The sequence below is a fragment of the Python bivittatus genome, unplaced genomic scaffold, assembly GCF_059951505.1.
Source record: "Python bivittatus isolate LINGU-HERP-01145 unplaced genomic scaffold, Pbiv_v1 ctg000350_np1212, whole genome shotgun sequence".
Lineage (NCBI taxonomy): Eukaryota > Metazoa > Chordata > Lepidosauria > Squamata > Pythonidae > Python > Python bivittatus.
In genome coordinates, this window is record NW_028277074.1 from 18,641,515 (window position 1) to 18,662,746 (window position 21,232).

Sequence of the window (21,232 nt, forward strand, 5' to 3'; positions counted from 1 at the left end):
CCATCTAGACCTAATCATGCATCCTCTCCCAGGCAGCCTTGACCAGCCAGGAGGGGCACACAACTAATACAGAAGTGGCTGAACTGACAGCTACAAGAATCCTGTCCACTTCCTCAGGTTCAAGATAATTATTAGAAGCTTGCAGGAAACCATTTTTCATTCTGAAACTTGTATGGCAACTTGTAAAATTTACTTATATTATAAGCAATTAACTAGGAATAAGTCTTCCACTTACCTGTGTATGGGATACCCTCTTTTCTCATACCATCAATTGTTTTCTGGAGAATAGAATTTCTGATTTTCAGAAGCTGATCTTTAGACAGCTAAAATTGTTACAGAAAGTGAAATTTGTAAGAAAAATATAATCTAACTGCTTTTTTATTTTGTATAAATTCTGAGAACTTCAGATCAACATTATTATGAGAAGTGAACCATCACAGACTGTTAACAAGACGGGAAACAGCTCACTAGTAGAGCACATACTTGACCAGTGTGCTGACCCAAATGCAATCCCAGCCACCTTTAGCTATAGAAGAGGATAGGAAATAGGCCTCTGTCCAGTGCCTTGGAGCACTATTGTTGGTGACCGTAAGATATGAAGCTCACTATATAAAACGGTGCTTTGACTCAACCTATAACAACTTAACACATTCAGTATTCTCATGTATAAATGCAATATCACTGTTGTGATATTTTCTTCTGCTCTAAATCATAAGCTTTAATCACCTTTCATAAAAGAAAATGAGTATGTAACCACCCAGCAGCATGCAAGATTTGGACACAATTTGGACCTTGGCTGTATCCTTCTTTTATTCTTTTCCATGATCTACTTAGTAACTAGAATCTCCTACTCCTGTTCTCAAATGCCAGTGCATAAAAAGGTTTATGTTCTTACGCCTTGTTAAAAAAAGATCATAGTCTTCAGATAGAGAAACAAAAAAATTATCAGCAACAAATCATGGGAATGGAAATATAAAATACAAATTTGTCAGAGCATATTTATATCTTGAAAAGACTGAATCTTCTATTATGAGCATTAAATTTCCATTCTATGATAAATGTACAATGCATCATTATTTAGGAAGACATTTATAGTGCAGTTTACTTACCCACTAACTATGAATGCTATTTCTGCTGGATAAAACCCAGTGTTTTCATGATAAACAGCGGACTAAGGGCTCTTTGCACTTTCTCTTACAGTGACGTTATTTTTTATTTGTGCCTCTCCTCATCCCTCTGCCTATTTTTTTAAAGTGTATAATCCCTAAGGGATGTGTCTCATTCTAATTTTTGTACAGTACTTTTGTTAGTGTACTCATGTTATTATTATATTATACTAGACAACCTGTGACCCGTTGGATCATCGTTTCAGAGATATTTCCTTACCTAAACAGAGAAACAGAATGACCAAGGGCAAAAAAGCAGTGGGAATCTGAACGACTTACGACTTACTGCCGGCTTCCCCACTGACTTTGCTTGTGGGAAGCCGGCAGGGAGCATCAGAAATCTTTTTCTGACCCTCCCTCATCATAACATGACGTTATCCCATTAAGAGGTGATATGAACAAAAGTGATGACAATTATTTTATACCATTCATTTTTCCTAAAATCTAAAAGAAGAACAAGAAGGGTACATAGAATTCTAAAAACCATTATTGGTTTCTCACAGCTGGTGCTCCTTAGGAATGAGCTTCCTAAGGAAATCTGGCATAGCAGGTACTTTACCTGAGGTGCTGGGGAGTATGCACCCATTCCACCAGTGTTTGGTCCTTGATCACCATCCATTAACCGTTTGTGATCCTGGGCAGGAGGCATGGGAGCAACAGTGATACCATCTGTGAAGCACAAGCACTGTAAGAAAAACAAGCAATAGATAGCACATAAGAACAATGCAGAGGGAATGATCTTGATATTAGACTTATACAGCTGAGTATTATAAGCTCTTAATGATAAGTAACAATCTTCCTTATAACAAGAGATAGGTTAGTATATAAATATATTCTGATTTATTTCCATTGGCATTCTTGAATAAAAGTTTATATTTGAAAAGAGTAAACATATTTTACATAAATTTCGTTAGACTCTAAGATACTTCAAGTACTTTATCTTAGGGATTATTACTGACAAATAGTAATGTCCAAAACCTACACCTTTTTACAAAATTTAAATATAAATGTTTAAAACACAGATAAGCCTTGTAGAGAAGGGCTAACTAAGCACTAATTGTGCATAAATCCTAAAAATCAGAGTCCATTTTATTTCCCTTCATTTGATAAAGTATCCAAACTGTACCGATTTTCTCATATGGAATTTCTCTTATCTGATCAGAGTTTATGTCTCTGGATGTTGCCACATTTCTTTATGCTGCTAATAATATCAGAGGAGAGGTGATTGCTCCTCTGGCTTCATAATTAAGGAAATGTTAGATTTTCTTTTTGGTGTATGCGTTTAAGTCTAACCACCAGTTTATACCCAGAAATAGAGATTTAATGGGAATTACAGAGTTGTAGTATTAATACTAGCAATAATAGTAATTTTAGTCTTAAGGTTTATAGTATTAGCAGAAATAAACATTTTGTCTTATTTTGTTATTTTACGAACTCTTATTCAAGCTCAGTATTCTGGTTTTGACTATTTGTTCTATTCAAATTGTTGGACTGACTGTATAATGCTATGTTTGTGAATGGCCAAAATAAAGACTGAATTGGATTTCCTGAAAATCTGAGCTTTAATTTCAGTTAGGAGTTTTCTTCATCAGCAGCAATGGAAATATTCAAGAGAAAGCCAATTTAAAGTATCATTGATAAAATAACACAATATCTGATCATCTGCTTTGTTTTAGAGATTCATACAGGAAGAGCTTGATTTTCTAAACTTTTTATTAATACTTCTGTGTAATGTTCGAAGTGGGAATAATACAGCCAAAGTTAAACACATTTAATTAATATTGTTTTCAGTAAGGAAGAGTTAAGCAGAGATTTTTGCTGAATTCTTTCACTGAAATCAAAGAAGCATAAAAATAGTTACCTTGACTGGATTTCTGCAATATTTTACATTACACATTTTAGAAGGGATAGTTGTCCCATGCATGAATGATAAAACAATTATAGGATGGACTTCAACAGATTTCCCTGATATGTTATTTACTTACAGAAACTTCTTCTCCTTCAAGAAGTTCCTCAACCACAATGGTTTCTCCAGCTGCTCCAAAAGTTTTATCCTGCATTAAAGATACATGCATATTTTATGCAGTCAGTAAACTTGTTGCATTGAACAGCAAGTATTTTTCTTGGAATTCCAAGCAGTGGTAGAGATTTTTTTAATTTTCTGCATTTTTCTTTTTTAAAAAAAATACTAACCTTAGTCTAGTCATCTGCATAATCCATAATTTTTCATTCATTTCAAATTCTAAGTTATAACTCCCTCAGATGAAAACAACTGTTTGGCGGTTTTGAGAAACAAATTACAAACATTCTTTTAAGTAGCTTTTCCAATTTGGTACCCTCCAGATTTGATGGATTATAGTTCCCATGATTTCCACCTAGCCTATTGGTTGCCTATGCTATCTGCGCTGATCGATGATGTAGTCCAACTCATCTGGAGGCACTAGGCCAGGAAAGAAACCAGAGCTCTATAGCTCATTTTCAGCATGTATATTTGGAAAAAATACCCAGTGTTTTCACTGAGGGCTTAAGCTCAAGTAATATACACAGCAACGTAATTGTAAGGCAGTCTTCTCCAAAAGGTAGTGTTCTCCAGATACACGGAGTTCAATTCTCAGAACTCTTAGCAATGGCTAGGTTGGCTGGGGAATTCTGGAATTTGAAGTCGGCATATCTAAAGGGAGATCAAGTTGGGGAAAGCTGTTAAAAGGTCATCCTAACCACATTTATTCAGAGGAACGGCACAGTGTGTTCAGTGGAATTTAGTCTCCTGATGAGTATAAGGCTGTTGTCTTTACAATGATTTGATTGCAATATTAGGTTTTCCAGAAAATAATTTAGATGGAAAATTAATTATGTATATTGATGAAAAAACAAACAGTCCATATTTAAATGCAGTGCTGAAATGATAATGTGTTAGAAGAAATATAATAAGGAACACACAGATGTTAGGCCAGGAGAAAGAGCTGTAGTTTGACAGAGTACCATTAGCATACTACAACAACATTTTTTTTCAAGCTAAAGCATTTCTTCCTTTTCTTTTTAGGATAGTAGTGATATGTTCTTGGCAGTCCAAACTAGATCTGCATATCCAAGCAATTCTAAAAACTTATGCTTTCATCTTACAAATAATTTCCTGATTACCAAAGATCTTAAAAAATATTTTACAAATATTAGCATCAAACAGATATACTCACAGTGGTAGTGTTGTTGTTGTTGTTGTTAGACATAAGTTATTAACTGACACAAACTGAATGGCGCATTTTGGACCAATTAGCAATATCTAAACACTATAAAATATAATCCATTTGAACTCTGCTTTTCAGACTAAAAATCTTGCCCACAATTCCTGGGTGATTTGGAGAATAAAATATTCTAAATCAATCGGAAGCCAATTTCTTTTAATTATAGTAAAATATTTCTGATCACAGTTACATTAAATATAGGCCAATGAAACACATTTACACATTGTTCAAGCTTGATTCTTTCCTACTCACTCGCATCATTTCATGCACAGCATGGCAGGCCTCTTCTTTGTTAGCAGCCACAATCACACCTTTTCCAGCAGCCAGACCACTTGCTTTTACAACTAGGGCAGGGAAAGATGCACTTTGGGGAAGTGAAAAAAAAAGTAAATAAGCATGTGAGATATGATACAAACTGCAAGCTCTAACACTTTATCAAATGTTGGGACAATGGAATAAAAGATGTTCTACTATACCTAGTAATAAAAGTGCAAGCTTCTTCCTCATTAGTGAAAGCTTTCCATCTTGCAGTAGGGATGCCATGACGATCTAGAAAGGCTTTGGAAAAACTCTTACTTGACTCTAGCTGAGCTGCCTTTGCTGTAGGACCAAAGCATCTCACGCCAGCAGCTGCCAAGTCGTCAACAATTCCTAGCAAAACACATGCTTCGAAGTCAGATGGACTTTCATATGAGTACAGTGAAACACAACTGCCTACATGAACTCAGTTCTCCAAGTGCACATTTTTATGTAGCCCAAATGGCACTATCCACATCCAAAATAGAGGTATCAGCAACATGTGGGGAACTCAACATGTTGCAAAATACTAATAAACACCCAGTGAAAAGCTGAGCATGCTCAGCAGCCACAGAACAACAATAGCTGCTGGAGTGGGGGATCAAAAAACCATAAAAGGGGAGGAATGGAATGTATTATACTTAAAAAGACATAGATGGATGACCAGAGCCTTAAAAGGAGCACTGCAACTCTTTGTAAATTCTTCTTCTTATATCTTTTATGGTTTAAGCCTACCCCCCAAACTGGGATGAGATTTACCATTATTTATTTATTTGTCGTATTTATATAGCCACCCATCTCACACAAAGTGACTCTATAATGGACATCTATTGCTTTATCAATTTCTTTGTCAGCATCATGGGGGGACTATGAGTTGCTCAAAAGAAAATACTACTTCTTAAACAAAACTGACCCACCAAATCTTTCTGAATTGTGATCCAATCATGGCAGCAGACTAAGGAACCCCGTTAACTAATAAATAACAGTATTCTGTTAACATCTGTTGTTATATTCTGACTGAAAAGTATTTTGTAGTGCATGCACATTACATACATATGAAAGGTTAGATCCAACTATTAGCATATCATTTTATATAATTATATAACAACTATATAATTATATAATAATTAGATATTAGACATTGTCTAGAATATTTTGAACAATTATTTAACAACAATAAGTTAGATAGGAGACTGGAATTGCAAAACAAAATATTTTCATAATTTCATGTGGACATACCAGCAGCAAGGGGGACTTCTGGACCAACTACCACAAGGCCAATCTTCTGGTCTTTGCAATATGTAGAAAGGGCAGCATGATCACTGATTGAGATTACTATCAAGAGATAAAAAAACCTGCAATTATTTATTACTTACAGCATAATTCCACCCCCTCCTCCATTTTTTTGTGAGAGAACCAAAGAATTTAGAAATAGAATTCCTAAAAATAATTACAGGGATGGTGTGAGAGACTGTGGGGAGGCTGCGAAAGGAAGGGGACAGATAGCAGACCAGTCAGTTCACAGCTTATTTTATAAATGACCACTCAGCCCAGGTGGGAAGAAACATCTCAAAGTATTCAAAGAGATGCCATCTTAGTTAACTCACTATAAATGAGGTTGGGGAATTCTTATTAGAACATCCAAGATTCTATATTTACTCCAAATAAGCACTACAGATACTTCATTGAAATCTGTGTAGTTCTTGATTTCTTGGTTTTGTTCACCTATATGGGGCTTGACAAACTGGGATAAACCAGATCAATTGCTGATGTGGAGATAGACCACTTAAGCCCTTTGACCAGCTATTGTTTCCCAGTTCAAATCACTCTTCCCTGTACTCGCATTTTTCATTGAGATAAACTTCTGTTACACTAAATGGAAGCATTTTCCCTTAAAACAGGTAGAAAGAATTGGGATGGGAGAAGGAGTACAATAGCAACAGGAACACCAAGATACTGCTGCATCTGAAATGGTTTACATTTTAATAATTGCTGTGTGCTAATTGTTCAGTCGGTTACATAATCCAAGGTTATACAATTAGTTTCATAACTGTTGCAACAATTTATTCTCTCCCTTCCTGGTAAATAGAGTATGTTTACTATCCCATATCCCAAGAAAAAGGAATTCTACAATAACAGAATTAAGACATTTCAGATCCTTGACTAATTGGTAATGATGTTCTGTTTATAAAAGGGAATTTTTGAAGTCATGCCACATATGGTAATCCAGACCAAATGGTTCTAGGGCATGATCTAGAACACTAATGTTAAATCTTTACATACATTCTGGCAAAACACTTCTTGTAAATAAAATTAACTATCTTACTTTTTATAAGATTTTTGGAATATACTCTTTCCTCATTGAAACATAGTTACTTGTAAGTAATGTTTGCTTGGAAGAGATAGAAAGCCAAGCATGAGATAAAAAAGACATCATTGCCCTTACACTTTTATCAAGAATAAATAAATCCAAAGTCTAAAGTGAACTGGCAAAGGTGAACCATTGGGCAAGACCATTTCTTACCTCCCCTCCTTTATTTCTGGAGAGCTGTGAGGAGTGTTACTGTGGTAGAAATTTTGGCAAACATGTGGCAAAACTGTTTCACTGACCTGGCACATTTAACATCATGCTATGGTGTTATTCCTGAAATGGTTTCATTTAATTCTCACATATGAAAGGCAAGGGCATTGAAAAGAACACTGTAGTTTTTTAGGGCAGTTTTAGGATTTACATTGTGACAAAACATTTGCTTCACTTTAGTACTGCTGACTGAACATCTGGAATACACTTGCATGCTATTTTAAATAATCAAACCAAGAAGTTGCTCTGTCTCTTACCATTTCATTATTTTTGAAAATATGATATTTAGGAAAGAGACTCTTATTAATGGGTTTATGGAAAAATATGGAGGGCAACAGAAAATCTTTATAGTCTTAGTGCATTACATTCTTTCTTCTTAACTAATTTTCTATCCCTCTTGCTCTAGAGTAAAATGATGGGCAATAGCAAAAAATATGCCCTTTGAAAATAACATATTAATGAACCATTATTTGTGGATGCAGTATGTATCTTCTTTAAACTTGGAAGAAAAGATATTGTCTCATTTGTGCTACGTGTGGAGAAGATAAGAATGTGTCTTTATTCTACAACACAAATGAGAAAGTTCTAGGAAGGGGATCCTTGTACTACTGGTTATATTCACCAGAGCTCTTGAAGCTGGCAAGTACCTATATCTCTGGGAAACCTTGTTAAATGTTACATTCCAGTGACAGAATGTATGACTGATCTATGGATCTTACTCTTCATGCTCCTGAAATAACATCTGAAAAGAGCAGTTGTATGTATTTTGACACTGACATTAGAAACTGGAACAGAAAACAATCATTTCTGCAAGTGGAATATTTTTTCCTCTCTGGATATTACACAAAAAGCATAAAATATAAAAACCTGCACTCACAAAGAATATCAAGACTACCTCCTTTTAAAGGGGCTCAACCTTTAAAAAAACAAAAATAAAAACATGTAAACTGCTTATGCATAAGATTGTTCACCTGTAACCTAAAAAACCAGTTTGGTATTACGACACCAAACCTCGAGTTTCAAATATATTTTGTCACAAACCAGGATTAGAAGTTACTCATCACCAGAACTCAGCCCAAGGTTTACCAGGTTTAGTGTTGAACAGTCCCAGAATGCTACATGGGAGACAGCCATTTTTGATTTCAACTGCAGATCTTTAAACTATGGCTTTTAGTGTATAATTAATTATCTGGTGAATCTGCTTTTCTCTGCTCCTGCTTAGTGTATTTCTTTATTACAATTGACTGTACCTGCCTTTCAGGACAAAAATCCTACCAATGCAAGAACAAAAACAGATTTTTTTTAAAAAAAGAACAAACCCAATTTCTAGGGTCCTTCCAACAGAGCATTGATGGCAATGGTTCTGAGAGTCACCTGGCTTCTGGACTGGTTTTCCCCCTCTGTTCAAACCCATCTTAAAGGACACTACTATACAACGAGTACACAGAAACAACTAAAGAGTTTTACATAAGAGTGGCATATCTTATACATACATACATACATACATACATACATACATACATAAATTCTGGCTTAGAAATTAGGGAATTGCTATCTGACATTTCCACAGGACACATGGAAAGTTCTGACTAAAATTCTTCGAAGTCACTTATTCAAATCAGGGTGCTATATAGACAAAACATGTGCTTGAAAGCTGAGCTGAATTTTCCCTTCTTCGTTCCTATTATTTTAAGTAGCTATTCATATACTGATGACATTTATATTTCTTCTTTCTTCACTGAGTGTGCCAATAGTAAAGTCTCAAAAAATAAATGAAGATGCAATGATGACCATAATGTTGGTCTTATCGTGAAGGCAACATTATTGAAAATAAATCAAATTTAATTCAGCGAACATAAAGAAAAAAGATTTTTGTTCAAAACTGTACATTTCAACATATCATAAGACCATCACATGAAGCCATGGGACATCTCATTCTCCTCATGAAAAAGATAACTAAATGGAGCAGATGCATTTTTTTACATATCTGGCAGTAGTCTGAAACGAAACAGTAGTGCTTTATTAGATACATAACATTGCAGATGAAACAGCGGGCAAAAAAGATTCTGTGCCTGGATTTTTCATGCACAGAAACAGCAAGCAGAAATTTAATTTGCCAGCTTGTTGTGATGAGTGTATTAGTGCATACTGGTAAGTGTGATGGACCCAGAAATTCTTCCCAACCTTGGAAATAGGCATAGGAGGATAAGGAGCAAGCTAACAATTGTACTGTGTTGCCAAAGCCTCCAAAGTACAGTCCTACTGTACTTTGAATTCAGCCGGAACCCTTGTTAGAGGAAGAGCTCCTGAACATGCATGCTGAAATAATATTGAGTAATTAAATAGCAGAGCATCCCATAAAAAAAAGACTAAGTATTCATAACATCTCTCTCATGGATGCAGAATATGGGCTTAGCCCAGCTACCAACGAATGCTAAGAAACATTCATTATATTTGAAGTAAACGTTAGATTTATTAAGAAACATATAAATAGGAAAGCTTCACTTCTACCTCCCTTCTAATCTAGTACTTTATTTCTCACAGTGGCCAACTGGATGACTGTGGTGCATACAATCAGAAGCATAGCCCTGTCCCACTATTATTCCTTTAGAACTAGTATTTTACATCTCATCCATTGGCTTCTGAGCCTAATAGTTTGAGAGAGGAAGAAAAACTTATCTTTGTCCACTTTCTTTATGCCATGCATGATTTTATACATCTCAAGGGGAAGGATTGACTCCTAGCAACCAGAGAGTTTTGGAATGCAGTTCCAGGTACAAATGTACTGTACACAGTAATGAACTAGATTGGAGCTAAATGTGCAACACAGAGTAATGTTTCCTCCATCTATGTTAACAAAATTAACTACTCATAAAATTCAATGTTTTAAACACAGAAAAAACAGAAGTTCAGTCAGAGATACAAAGCATGTCCCAGGAAGCAAACTTCAAATTGTTCACTGTAATCTGTGCAGATTCCCTTTGTAAGTCCAGAAAGGTCAAAACACTGATTAACCAAGTTGCAGTTCCTGTAATTCAGTATGAAGCAAAAATATGAAGACGCTATTTCTTCATTTCAGAGGAAACCTCAAGGAAAATTGACACATCCTTAATTTCAAGATATGAGAAAAGCTTGATATGCACATACAGAAGAATTAACAGACTATACTTTTAAAACATGCTTTAAAAAAAATCCTCCCAATTTCTTCTAAGTCCATTGTCTCCCAAGATTCATTCCCGATTACCAAAATGCACTCTGTCCCACATTCAGTATGTTTCATCATTGTCTCCTGCACAATTTCTATATTTCATCATAAACCATCCAATCAATCATGCGTAGGGTTAGGGTTATTATTTGTAATTATTTGGATTTAAGAACCTTTCCCACTTTAGATCCAAACAGCTGCATATCCCTAATAATTTATTTTGAGTCATACCTTTGTCATACATACATGTGAATAGATTTATGCTTAGAATCATACACCCTCTATAACAGTATTCCCCCCAAGATCTGCACAGCCTCAAACCCACTTATTGTCAAGGGGTCAATCTGCTGCAGGTCATCAACAAGTGCAACCAGTGCTGCCTCTGTACTGTGACCCAGCCTGATAATCCATTTCCTCCAGAATCTCCTGGAGTTGAAGCCCAACCATCTTTTCAACATCATTCTCTAAAAAGGGAAGGATGGAGACTAGATGGAAATTTCCCAAATTGTTTCCTCCCTTCAGTCTTTTTCTCATTCACTTTCCCTCTCCTCTCCTCTCCCCACTCCCCTCCCCTCCCCAGCAGAGATATCTTGCTTGCTTGCTCATTGCTTTCCTGCTCTTGGCCTGGTAGAGAGACCTTTGCAATAAGACAGCTAGACCTGACCCATTTCCTTGGCTAATGCCTCCTTCACTCCCTCAGACAAATCCAACCTTCTGGGTTATCTTCTGTGGCCAAGCTCAGTGCAACTTCAGAAGTCATCCCCACCATGGAGTACAAGAGTGGACAGGGGTTCTCAAAGGACTATATTCTCAGGTGTACCAACCATGCAGCCCAAACAATAAGGTCTTGCTGTTGCTGTGAGACACATTGGATCAGGCTGAGGCAAGCTGCTAAGTCACTACCACAAGGCTACTCTGTTTTCTGAAGTACTTCCCATGGTTCAGCCTGAGCATCTAAGAAAAACTCAGCACGCTGGCCCTTACTGGGCAGCACTCTCAATTGTTGCAGCTACAGAAGATGACTTGGAGAGTTGCATAAGGCTCACAAGCTGCAAGCGTGAGACCCCCACAAGCTGCAAGCGTGAGACCCCCAATCTATGCATACATGTTAGCCCTTTTATTCTTAATTAAATCTACACTTTTGCTTCCATGCATGTATTCATTAATTCTATTCCATAAGATCAGACCACCTTCAACCATGTCTATTACATCCTTCCTCTTTCTCTTAGTTTCACTAACAAACATCATCATCATCCTAGCGTTTTTCCCACAGGTGCAGGGTCCACTTTTCAGATCAATTAACTCCATTTAATGCAATTGAACGCAGCAACTGGGTCAAACTGGATGATTTTCATGTCTGCGTTAATTGTGTCCTATCACCTTTGCTTTGGTCTTCCGTGTGGGCGTTTGCCATTGGTACTAAAGTGGTAGGTGGTGCAGGGAATGTTGTGGGGTGCTGCTCGTAGAACATGGCCATACCACTGTAGGCATTTTTCCCACATTTTCTCTGTTATTGGTGCAACACCCATCTGCTGCCTGACTATCCCTGCTGATGTGGTCAAAAAGGGAAACGCCTAATGACCAACAGAGCATGCGCAACTCCATGACATGTACTGAAGTTTCACTAACAAACAACATACCTATTTTTCCTTTCCTTTCTTTTGTTAATTCATCATGGTTTTGGTCAACTGAGAAGGTATAAACTAGATTACCAGCCTTAGTCACATCTGTATTACATGCAGCTTTCCCTGCTGGTGCTAAGAATGGTTCCAGTCAATTTTAGCACATTTGGTCAATATGCCATAAGTACATCAAAAGCCCAGCTTTGCCTCAAGTATGCTCACTTAGTCTATGTAAACTAAGCTCTCTAATCTAGAGACTACTTTGTAAGCAACACAGTGCGTTCCACCAACTAGAAAGTACATGCAAGTATATGTAATACACTGATATACTCAGTATGCTGCTTACTTTCACAAAATCATTGGGATGGAAGGGACCTTAGACATGAATATTCAGACCACCCCAAACAAATGGCTGTCCAACCTTTGTCTAAAAGGGTTGTTTCAAATCTTTATTTGAAAATCTCCAGTGATATAACACCCATGACTCCAGGAGACAGGCTGTTCCACTGCTTAAAAGCTCTCACAGATAGAAAATTACTCTTTATTTCAGACTTGGATCTCTAAAATGCTTCCATCTGTTGGTTCTTATTCTAGCCTCAGGTACTATGGAGAACAAATCCACACACTCTTCCCTGTAACAGCATTTCAAGTATTGGAAGACTGTTATCATGTCTCCCCTTAGCCTTCTCCTCTTTAGCTAAACATATCCAGTTCTTTTAACTGGTCTTCATAGGACTTAGCCTCCAAGTCCCTTACTTGGTTGCTCTTCTCTGCATTCTTTCAAGTTTCTCAACATCCTTCTTATATTGTGGCAATCAAAACTGAACACAGTAATCCAGATGCAGTCTGGCCAGTGCAGTATAGGGTAGAACTAAAATTTCCTGTGATCTCAATGCTATATCTCTGCTGATACAGCCCAAGACTTCATTGGCTCTTTTGGCAGCTGCAACCCACTGCTGGCTCAAGCCTAATCTGTGGTCTCCGGACACCCAGATCCTTCTCACGTGTACTATGGTTGAGCCAGGTATTATCTATCTTGTTCCTGTCCATCTGTTTTTCCTTCCTAAATGTAGAACCCTACATTTCTTGCTGCTGAATGGCATTTTGTTGGGAAAGGCCTAGTGTTCAAGTCTGTCAAGATCCTTTTGAACTTAAGCCTATCTTCTCAGGGGCTAGCAATCCCCCCCAGCTTTATATCATCTGCAATTTTACCAAATACACTTTTTATCCCCTTGTCCAATTCATATAAAAATGGTGAAAAGCACTGGGCCCAGGACAGAACTCTGAGGTAGCCTACTGCATACTTCTCTCATTAGAATTACAAGTGTACATTTGGAAGAGGGATGCACATATAGGTATTGCCCTTTCTAACAGCTTTGAGTTTTTCCAGAGATATTCTGCAATTGTCCACAGAAGTGCAGAGTCAAGGAGGAAATCTGAATCCAAGTTTTAATGCCATTATTAATGCCAGTGATTACACAGAAAAAAATAATGTACAGGAAGGATTTTGGAAGACTGGTGGGTTCCATGAAAGAAACAAATTCAGGTTTTTGGATGAAAAAAATAATCTGTGTTAGAATATTATTTTTTTTATTCTTCCAGCAAATCTAAAAAAGAAGAATACACGCAGGAAAGTCACAAATTTATCAGCACAAAAGATTGAAGCTCAAATCCTTAAGTGCTATATATCTTGTTTCACTTTTCTGTAGTTACCTGAATTAGAAATTTTCCCATCATTGGCTGTTCCAGCATTTCCTGGAGCAACCAGTACTTGTTTCAGGTGTGGAGACTGTGCCAATTTCCAAGCCAGTGCATGTTCTCTGCCTCCACTGCCAATTACAAGCACTCGATCAGCCATCAGTCTGTGCAGAAGGAAAAAATACAAATATTAGATGTTGCATTGAACCACTGCTTCAAAAACTTGGTTTGCACATTTATCACAATAAATTTCTTTTCTCCTCCAAAAGGGAAGTCTTATGTTTGTATAAAAAAACCAAAACATTTGAATACCAATTTTCCAATCTATCCATGCATACAGCAAAGTGTAACAATAGTGTTAAAGAAAAATTCAACGTTGTGTAAGAGGAATGCCATAAGAAATGCCTCTTCTTGAAGTATTCTATTTTAGTGCACTTTTAAGGATACATTTCATACTCCTTTGAAAGTGTACATGGGGCAACTGAAAGACAAATGACAAGGCTTCTTTCCATTTAACACCAGTATTTAAAGTGCATACACTCCTACTTAGAAATTGAACTCTATAGTTCAATTGGGCTTACACCCCAAGAAATATATTTTGGATTGCACCCTGAGCCATGCACAGGAAAACAGGAACGTCAGTCTTATCAGGCCAGGACATGGAACCCCTGTTTCATCCCATTTACTTCTAATCAGCTAAACTGTACAACCACTTACTCTACTTCAGGTACACTTCGTCTTTTCTCTTTGGCAAAAGTACAAAGAACTAAAACTGGTGTATTACCCTGTTTGTGGACTATTTAGAGCAGTGTTTTTGTTGGCTGGGGAATTCTGAGAGTTTAAGTCCACACATCTTAAAGTTGCCAAGTTTGAAAAACACTGATTTAGAGTAAATTGCAAACCCAGTTTTGGCTGCATGCGATGTGAGACATAGGTTTCTCCGTGAACACAAAGGCCGGGCAAGGGACACTTCTTAGTTCTTTTTTCACTGAAATGGAAGGTAGAAGCAAGTGCTTCCAGCTGCTGTAGTAGCAATTTCTGAACATTGGTCATGACTGACAGCATTTTCTCTGACAGCAAAAGACAGCTTGCATGGGGTCTTTCCTACTTAAATCCCCACAACAACCTTATGAGGCAGGTTGGGCTAAGAGAATGACTGACTGATTCAAAGTTCCCCAGTGAATTATGTGTATGAGTGGGGATGTAAATCGGGGTCTCTCTAGCTCAAGACCAATTTTTTCATATCAAAGAGTATTCAGCCCTAGAATTAACCAATCCTAAACAAACAAACAAAAATCACTTGTACATTTTGTAGAGACATAATAGAGGAATATTTTATACCCTTTTAAACATGTATGATTACAAATGTATTTATGTATGCAGTTGAAACATTTGTTATGAATTTTAAAAGAGGAGACACTGCAAGACCAATAAACTGCCTTTGCTATATGGAAGCTTTTATATACTGTAATGCTGCCAAGAAAATAGCTTGCTATTTAGTTAAAAATTTCACTTAGCAAAGCTGTCCCTCTGTTGCAATCTTTGCAAATATGGCATTTGCCCTTCCCCTCCCCCTGTGATGTCATCCTTAGTCAGGTCATTTACCTCTCTCTTAGTGTGTACAATTCCTCCTATTGCAAGGCACAGATAAAAGCAAATCTTGCTTTTAGATAGTAAATTTTACTTAACAAAGGAACTTGTTTTCAAGTAGACATTAATAAAATTAGATTGTACATCTTTCATAAAAGTAATTTTTCTTTAAAAAAAATCTAAATTATGATACATAAAGCTATATATTTAAAAAATACCAAGCCTCTTTTTGATATTCTTAATTTGCACAACTGCCATTTGCTAGCCATTCTGTCAGCTTTAAAGTTTAGATTAAAAAAAAACCTTTATGATACAGAATTGGGAACTTAGAAAAAATAAGCTGCTTTGCAAAGATGGAAAAAAAAGTAAATGAAATTCTAATATATACATTTACCTAGAAATAGGTTGTACTGAATGTACAACAATACAGTGTTGAGTAGACATACATGGGATTACAAATTACAGGTTCCCAAATCCTATGCACATTTGAAACTAAATCCTATGGAATTCGGTTTAGTTTACTTCTAAGTAATCCAGCTTCAGGTTTCTCATTCTATGAACATAAAGCCCAAATGAGCACTCTGGTTGTAGCAATAAGATGGGTTCAGGCATCATAATAAAGTATGATTTTTGATTGGTGGCTTGCTGATTAAACCACAATAGTTGGCAGTCACATTATGATAACTTAAAATTACTTGCAATTGCACATTCAGTCGAAAATGTTCACCTTATTTCATTTGTTGTAAGGAGTTTAAATTTGGACAGATTCAAATGGGAGGGCAGAGAGAGAACTGTGTATAATTAAAATGCAGCAAAAATTTACTGACATGGAAAAAAAATCTGTAATTTCATTACAGAAACTACATACACCAATTTCTCATTTTAGAATTTGTACTTAGTAACAAATCCAATATACCTTTATTGAAAAGATCTATGGTGTTAAACAGTGGACATTACTTCCAGGTAAAGGCACTTACAATTATAATATAATATCCAAAGAATCAGAAGATGGTGATAGTTTTAGTGATCAAAGAAGTCATTCCCTTAGAACCGGTGCTAAAGGCTAACAATGACACATAGTGTACTTACAGTGATGTAGCAATCTGCAAAGAAGGATATTCCAAAAACTCTGGCAAAAAAAGGGAAGAAATAGAGAGGAGCCCTCAGTTATAAGCTGATTTAGTCCATGCTGACGACATTATGCAAGTAACCAATCAAAAGAAGCATTCAGTTCAGCTTCAAAAGAGAGGGTGGTTACAACTAGTTATTTATATGCATTTTCCAACAAGATTATCTATAGTAGAAAAAAAATCAAATTAACAATTAACTGTCTGCCGTGTCAACTGTTCCCCATGTCCATGAGTCTGTTTAATTTTTTAAAGAACGTTCTATGCTATTTTGCAAACCATGAAAGTTTTCAAAAGTAGTACAGTATGGAAGATAAAATGGGGATTTACAATTCAAAGAAAAAGCACAAAATTCCACTAGATGTGTCCAGTTTTTGTCTTTCTTGCAACAACTTTTTGGATTCTGGCCATATTTAGTTAAATATTTATGGTTAGCATTTGATAGCTTTTGAGCCCAGACTAGATCATCCAGATGCTAAGTAGTCAGCCCTAGTTAAAACTTGGATGGAAAACCATCAGGAAATCCCGGGTTGTAGATTAAACTAGAAAGTTGAAAAACAACCCAGAAAAAGGCAAACCACTTTTGTCCAGTTGCCTAGAATGGAATTCATAGATGAATGAATAGTTGTTTGACTTCGCTACAAATAATGTGTGCCAAACCTATACTCCTGACACTATTTATCTCTGTGGGGCAAGAGCAATTATGATTTCCCTGGACACTGGACTGTATGTGTTATACATCAACATTTAAATTCATGAGGCTTGTTTCAAAGTTTAGAACTTGCCTTGAACATTCTCCCTTCCCCATTCCTTCTCCTTGGCCCCAAGCTTGGTGGAAGGTATAGCAAGGTGGAGATGCTTAGCTGCTTTTTTTCTTGTGGTTGATGGTTTTTCACTACATACATACACAATTGCACGCCAACGATGATCACACAAATTTTTAAAACCTACATTCTTCTGCAGCTACAGATGCTTGTGTGTTGTTACTGGGCTTTTCAAAAAACCAGCACAAATGTAAACTAACATTTTCCATTGTTAGTTGGAACTCTCTTGACTCCATTGGAAAGAAGAAACAAAAACGAAACGCACTGGATTCCAGTGTGGGGTGAACTGCCAGCGTAAGTAACCTGCATAAAAATGCTATGTAAGCATGTTTGTCAGCATGTAGCTACATGAATTAAAGCAAGTGAAATAGTGGCAGTAAGACCTTCACTTTTCCCACAACTGCAGTGCTGTAAATGGCCCTGAACTACATTATCAGAAATGATAAAACACATATGACCTTTTCAACCCTATCTATTGTTCCTGTATGCTATGCATTGGAATGTGACATTAAACAATGTAACACTGTGGATACTGCCTTGCATTATAGATGTCTTCCAAACAATTGCATTGAACCCCCCCCCCATAGCAATGCTTAAGAAGGGCTCTACAGGTAGTCCTCACTTAATGACCATTTGTTCAGCAACTGTTCAAAGTTACAACGGTGCTGAATAAGGAGGACTTACGACCGGTCCTTGAAGTTGCGGTTGTCATAGCATCCCTGTGGTCATGTGATCTCAATTTGGGTGCTTGGCAACTGGTTTGCAATTAAGATGGTTGCAGTGTCCTACAGTCACGTGATTGCCATTTGTGACCTTCCCTGCTGGCTTCCCACATACAAAGTAAATGGGGAAGCTGGCAGGAGGTTGCAAGTAACTCCTGCTCCTGCTTTTTCTCCTGAGGAGCCCCTGGGTGACATGGGGATCTCATACTCTATAGCACCTGCCCATAGTGCCCCCTGCACTCTGTAGTGCCTCCCGCAGCACCCACCTGCCTGCACTCTGTAGCGCCCACCTGTAGCACCTGCCCACCCATAGCTCTTGTTCACTGGCCTGCTTGGCTAGTGCGCCTCTTCCTACATTATGGACATGTGAGGTCCTCACTTAATGACAGCAACAGGGACTGCCACCACTAAGTGATGCATTCATGTGACATCACACTTTATTACCGCATTGCTTAGTGACAGAAATTCCAGTCCCAATTGCCATTGTAACCTAAGGACTACCTGTATTGTATTTATTGAAAACAAAGACGGATGGGGAAATATCATGTATGAGGAAATTATCCATTCATGATTTGGTTGCAACTTCCAAACTTAAATCAGTGTGTAAGTCTTGTGCTGGTTATTAAACAGAAAAATTATGTGTAATTTATGGATTACTGTAATGCACCCTACATGGGGTTGCCTTTGAAGAGCATCCGGAAGTTGCAGCAGGTACAAAATGAACCCATGTGGGCAGTTATGGGTGCTCCCCAATTAGTGCATATGACACCGCTACATTGGTTGTGAGTATGCTTCTGGGTTCAGCTGAAGGTGCTGGTAATGACCTATAAAGCCCTACACAGCATGGGACCAAGTTACCTGAGGGACCTCCTCTCCCTGGTTACAACTACCTGTTCCATCAGGTCCAGCAGAAGAAGCATGTTGTGGGTCCCATTTATTATGGAGTGTCATCTGATGGGACCCAGAAAGACAGCCTTTTTTGCTGTGGTGCCTGCCCTTTGGAATATTATCCCCCTTCCCGCAGATTAGATCGGTCCTGACCCTGCTGGCCTTTAGGAAGACCCTGAAGACATAGCTTTGTCATTGGGCTTGGGGATCCAGTTGTGATGTGGAGCTGCTCAATGGTTATGTTGAAAGCCTTGAACGCTTTTGGTAACTTGGCAAACTGAATATGTTACAGTTTTTAAGATGGTTTTATATGTTTTGCCTATTGTATTTTGTTGTTCCTGTTGATATTTTTTAATGGCTGTGAGCCACCCAGTGTCATGCATGTGAGATGGGCAGCTATACAAATTGAATAAATAAATAAATAAAATAATTTGACAAAAGATAAATCAGCTGGAGTTGTGATACAATAAATGGAGGCAACTCAAGCTTAAGGAATACAAAGGACTCTGCAATTATTTCTGGTTATTACAAGGAGTTTTTCAGATTGACAAAACTCCCTTTGATATCAGCAACATAAATTGTCAGCAAGTTGCAATAATGTTTTCATTTTGAAATAACTAATACAAATAATACGTTTGTTATTCTTCCTCTGATTATACTGAATACTTTTTTCCAAACAATAATCTTTGGGTTACTGGAGATATTAGATATTGCATGGTTGAAAAATACTAAAACCAGAGTAAGCAACGCAATTTGTGGTCTTTGAAATAATCTCAGGAACTCAAAACAAAACAAAAAGAACACCCAATAATATGTAAAATAAAAAAAAAAACCACTACGTCTGACATTTACAAAAAATATGACCTAGAAAAATTCTGTTTAATAATTATGAAATTGTTTTTTCATTTAATTGATCTTCCATTGTTCTCTTCATAACAACAACAAAATGACTATTCTAATATGCATATATACCAGCCATTATATGAAATTTTCATCAGGTAATACTTCTGAAAATATCTGGTAATACTTGCTTTAATATCACATCCTTGAATACAATGCTAAAAAGCCAAGTACAAGCTTTCTAATACTATCCATTTGTACTGCAACAAACTGAATTAGCTCTTGATGATTATGACTTTTTAAGAAGATGCATAAATCAACTGCCCAATATAAAAATTAGAGAAATGTTCTGATGCAAAAAGTCCTGAAACAAAACTGATTTCAAAATCACTTCACTCATACTTTTTGCATAGCAGAATGCAGAAAAATAAGATAACACTACTGGATTCACTCTTGATTTACACAGAGAGTTTCCTGCATGCCAAGGTGTGTTTAATTATACTTAACAGCTTGCCTATTTACACTTTAGCAAACCAGCATTATATACAATGACTTCTGCATGTAGTTAAATATATTTAGATATAATTAAATGTGCACTAATAATTTACATTCTAATCCAGATTAGGACTAAGCTCCCATAATTTCCAGCTACTCATCTTTACTGGGAATTCTAAGAGTTACAGACCCAATGCATCTGGATGATAGGGGAGGAAAGTCTAATTTATCTGGAAAAACAGGTTTCCCACATGGAGCAAAATCTTGTATAAATCAGGCCTAAGATCACCTGTGATTTTAAACGTTGGCACTCCAACTTCTACAGCATCGATAAATATCCAGAAAACTGTAATTATAGCATTTCGTTGTTGTTGTTGTTTTTTGCTATTCACACCCTATTATTGCTTAGTATTAATTGAGAGAAACCCCAGAACATTATCATGTCACAGCAACACAGCATATTCACCCTAAATTTCTCGGCATTGTGTAAAAATTATGAAGTCATGACTCTCCACGAGCAACAGACATGTATAATACAACAGAAATAGAATAATGTTAGTTTTGCAAAAATTGTATCAGGTATCTTATAGGTTAATTAATATACCGAACATACTGTCTTAAAAAATACACAAGCAACACACGAAAAACACAACCATTTATGTGAAGAAAATGTAAAAAAGCCTACTCGGAACTGGAAAAAAAACAGCAAGAAAGATATTTACAAACGCTGACCACGTGGTAAAAAATTATACTCCTCTCTCATTAAGCAGCCAAAGCAATTACAATGCTACATATTCTAAAAAGCACACCATAATAATGTGCTAGTTTTCATATTTTTTTTCTTTCCCCAAAAAGAAACCGAAAACTTACTTTTTGGCAGATAACTTTTAAACAGCATGCATACCGTTCCCCATCAGCGTATGCTAAAAACTACT

At 36.8% G+C, this 21,232-nt stretch overlaps 1 protein-coding gene across 2 annotated transcripts in view; it reads right to left on the reverse strand.

Moving 5' to 3' along the window:
* LOC103067155 (trifunctional purine biosynthetic protein adenosine-3) overlaps positions 1-21,232 on the reverse strand; it is a 54,050-nt gene extending 32,818 nt beyond the window's left edge. For both annotated transcript variants that reach the window (XM_007427241.4, XM_025166080.2), the window contains exons 1-9: positions 21,168-21,232; positions 16,491-16,530; positions 13,827-13,975; positions 5,945-6,040; positions 4,885-5,059; positions 4,661-4,772; positions 3,152-3,220; positions 1,726-1,851; positions 236-323 (exon numbers count right to left, since the gene is read on the reverse strand). In XM_007427241.4, coding sequence (XP_007427303.1) covers positions 236-323; positions 1,726-1,851; positions 3,152-3,220; positions 4,661-4,772; positions 4,885-5,059; positions 5,945-6,040; positions 13,827-13,975; positions 16,491-16,530; positions 21,168-21,195 — 883 coding nt within the window. In that variant the 5' untranslated portion in view covers positions 21,196-21,232. The remainder of the gene's footprint in view (positions 1-235; positions 324-1,725; positions 1,852-3,151; positions 3,221-4,660; positions 4,773-4,884; positions 5,060-5,944; positions 6,041-13,826; positions 13,976-16,490; positions 16,531-21,167) is intronic.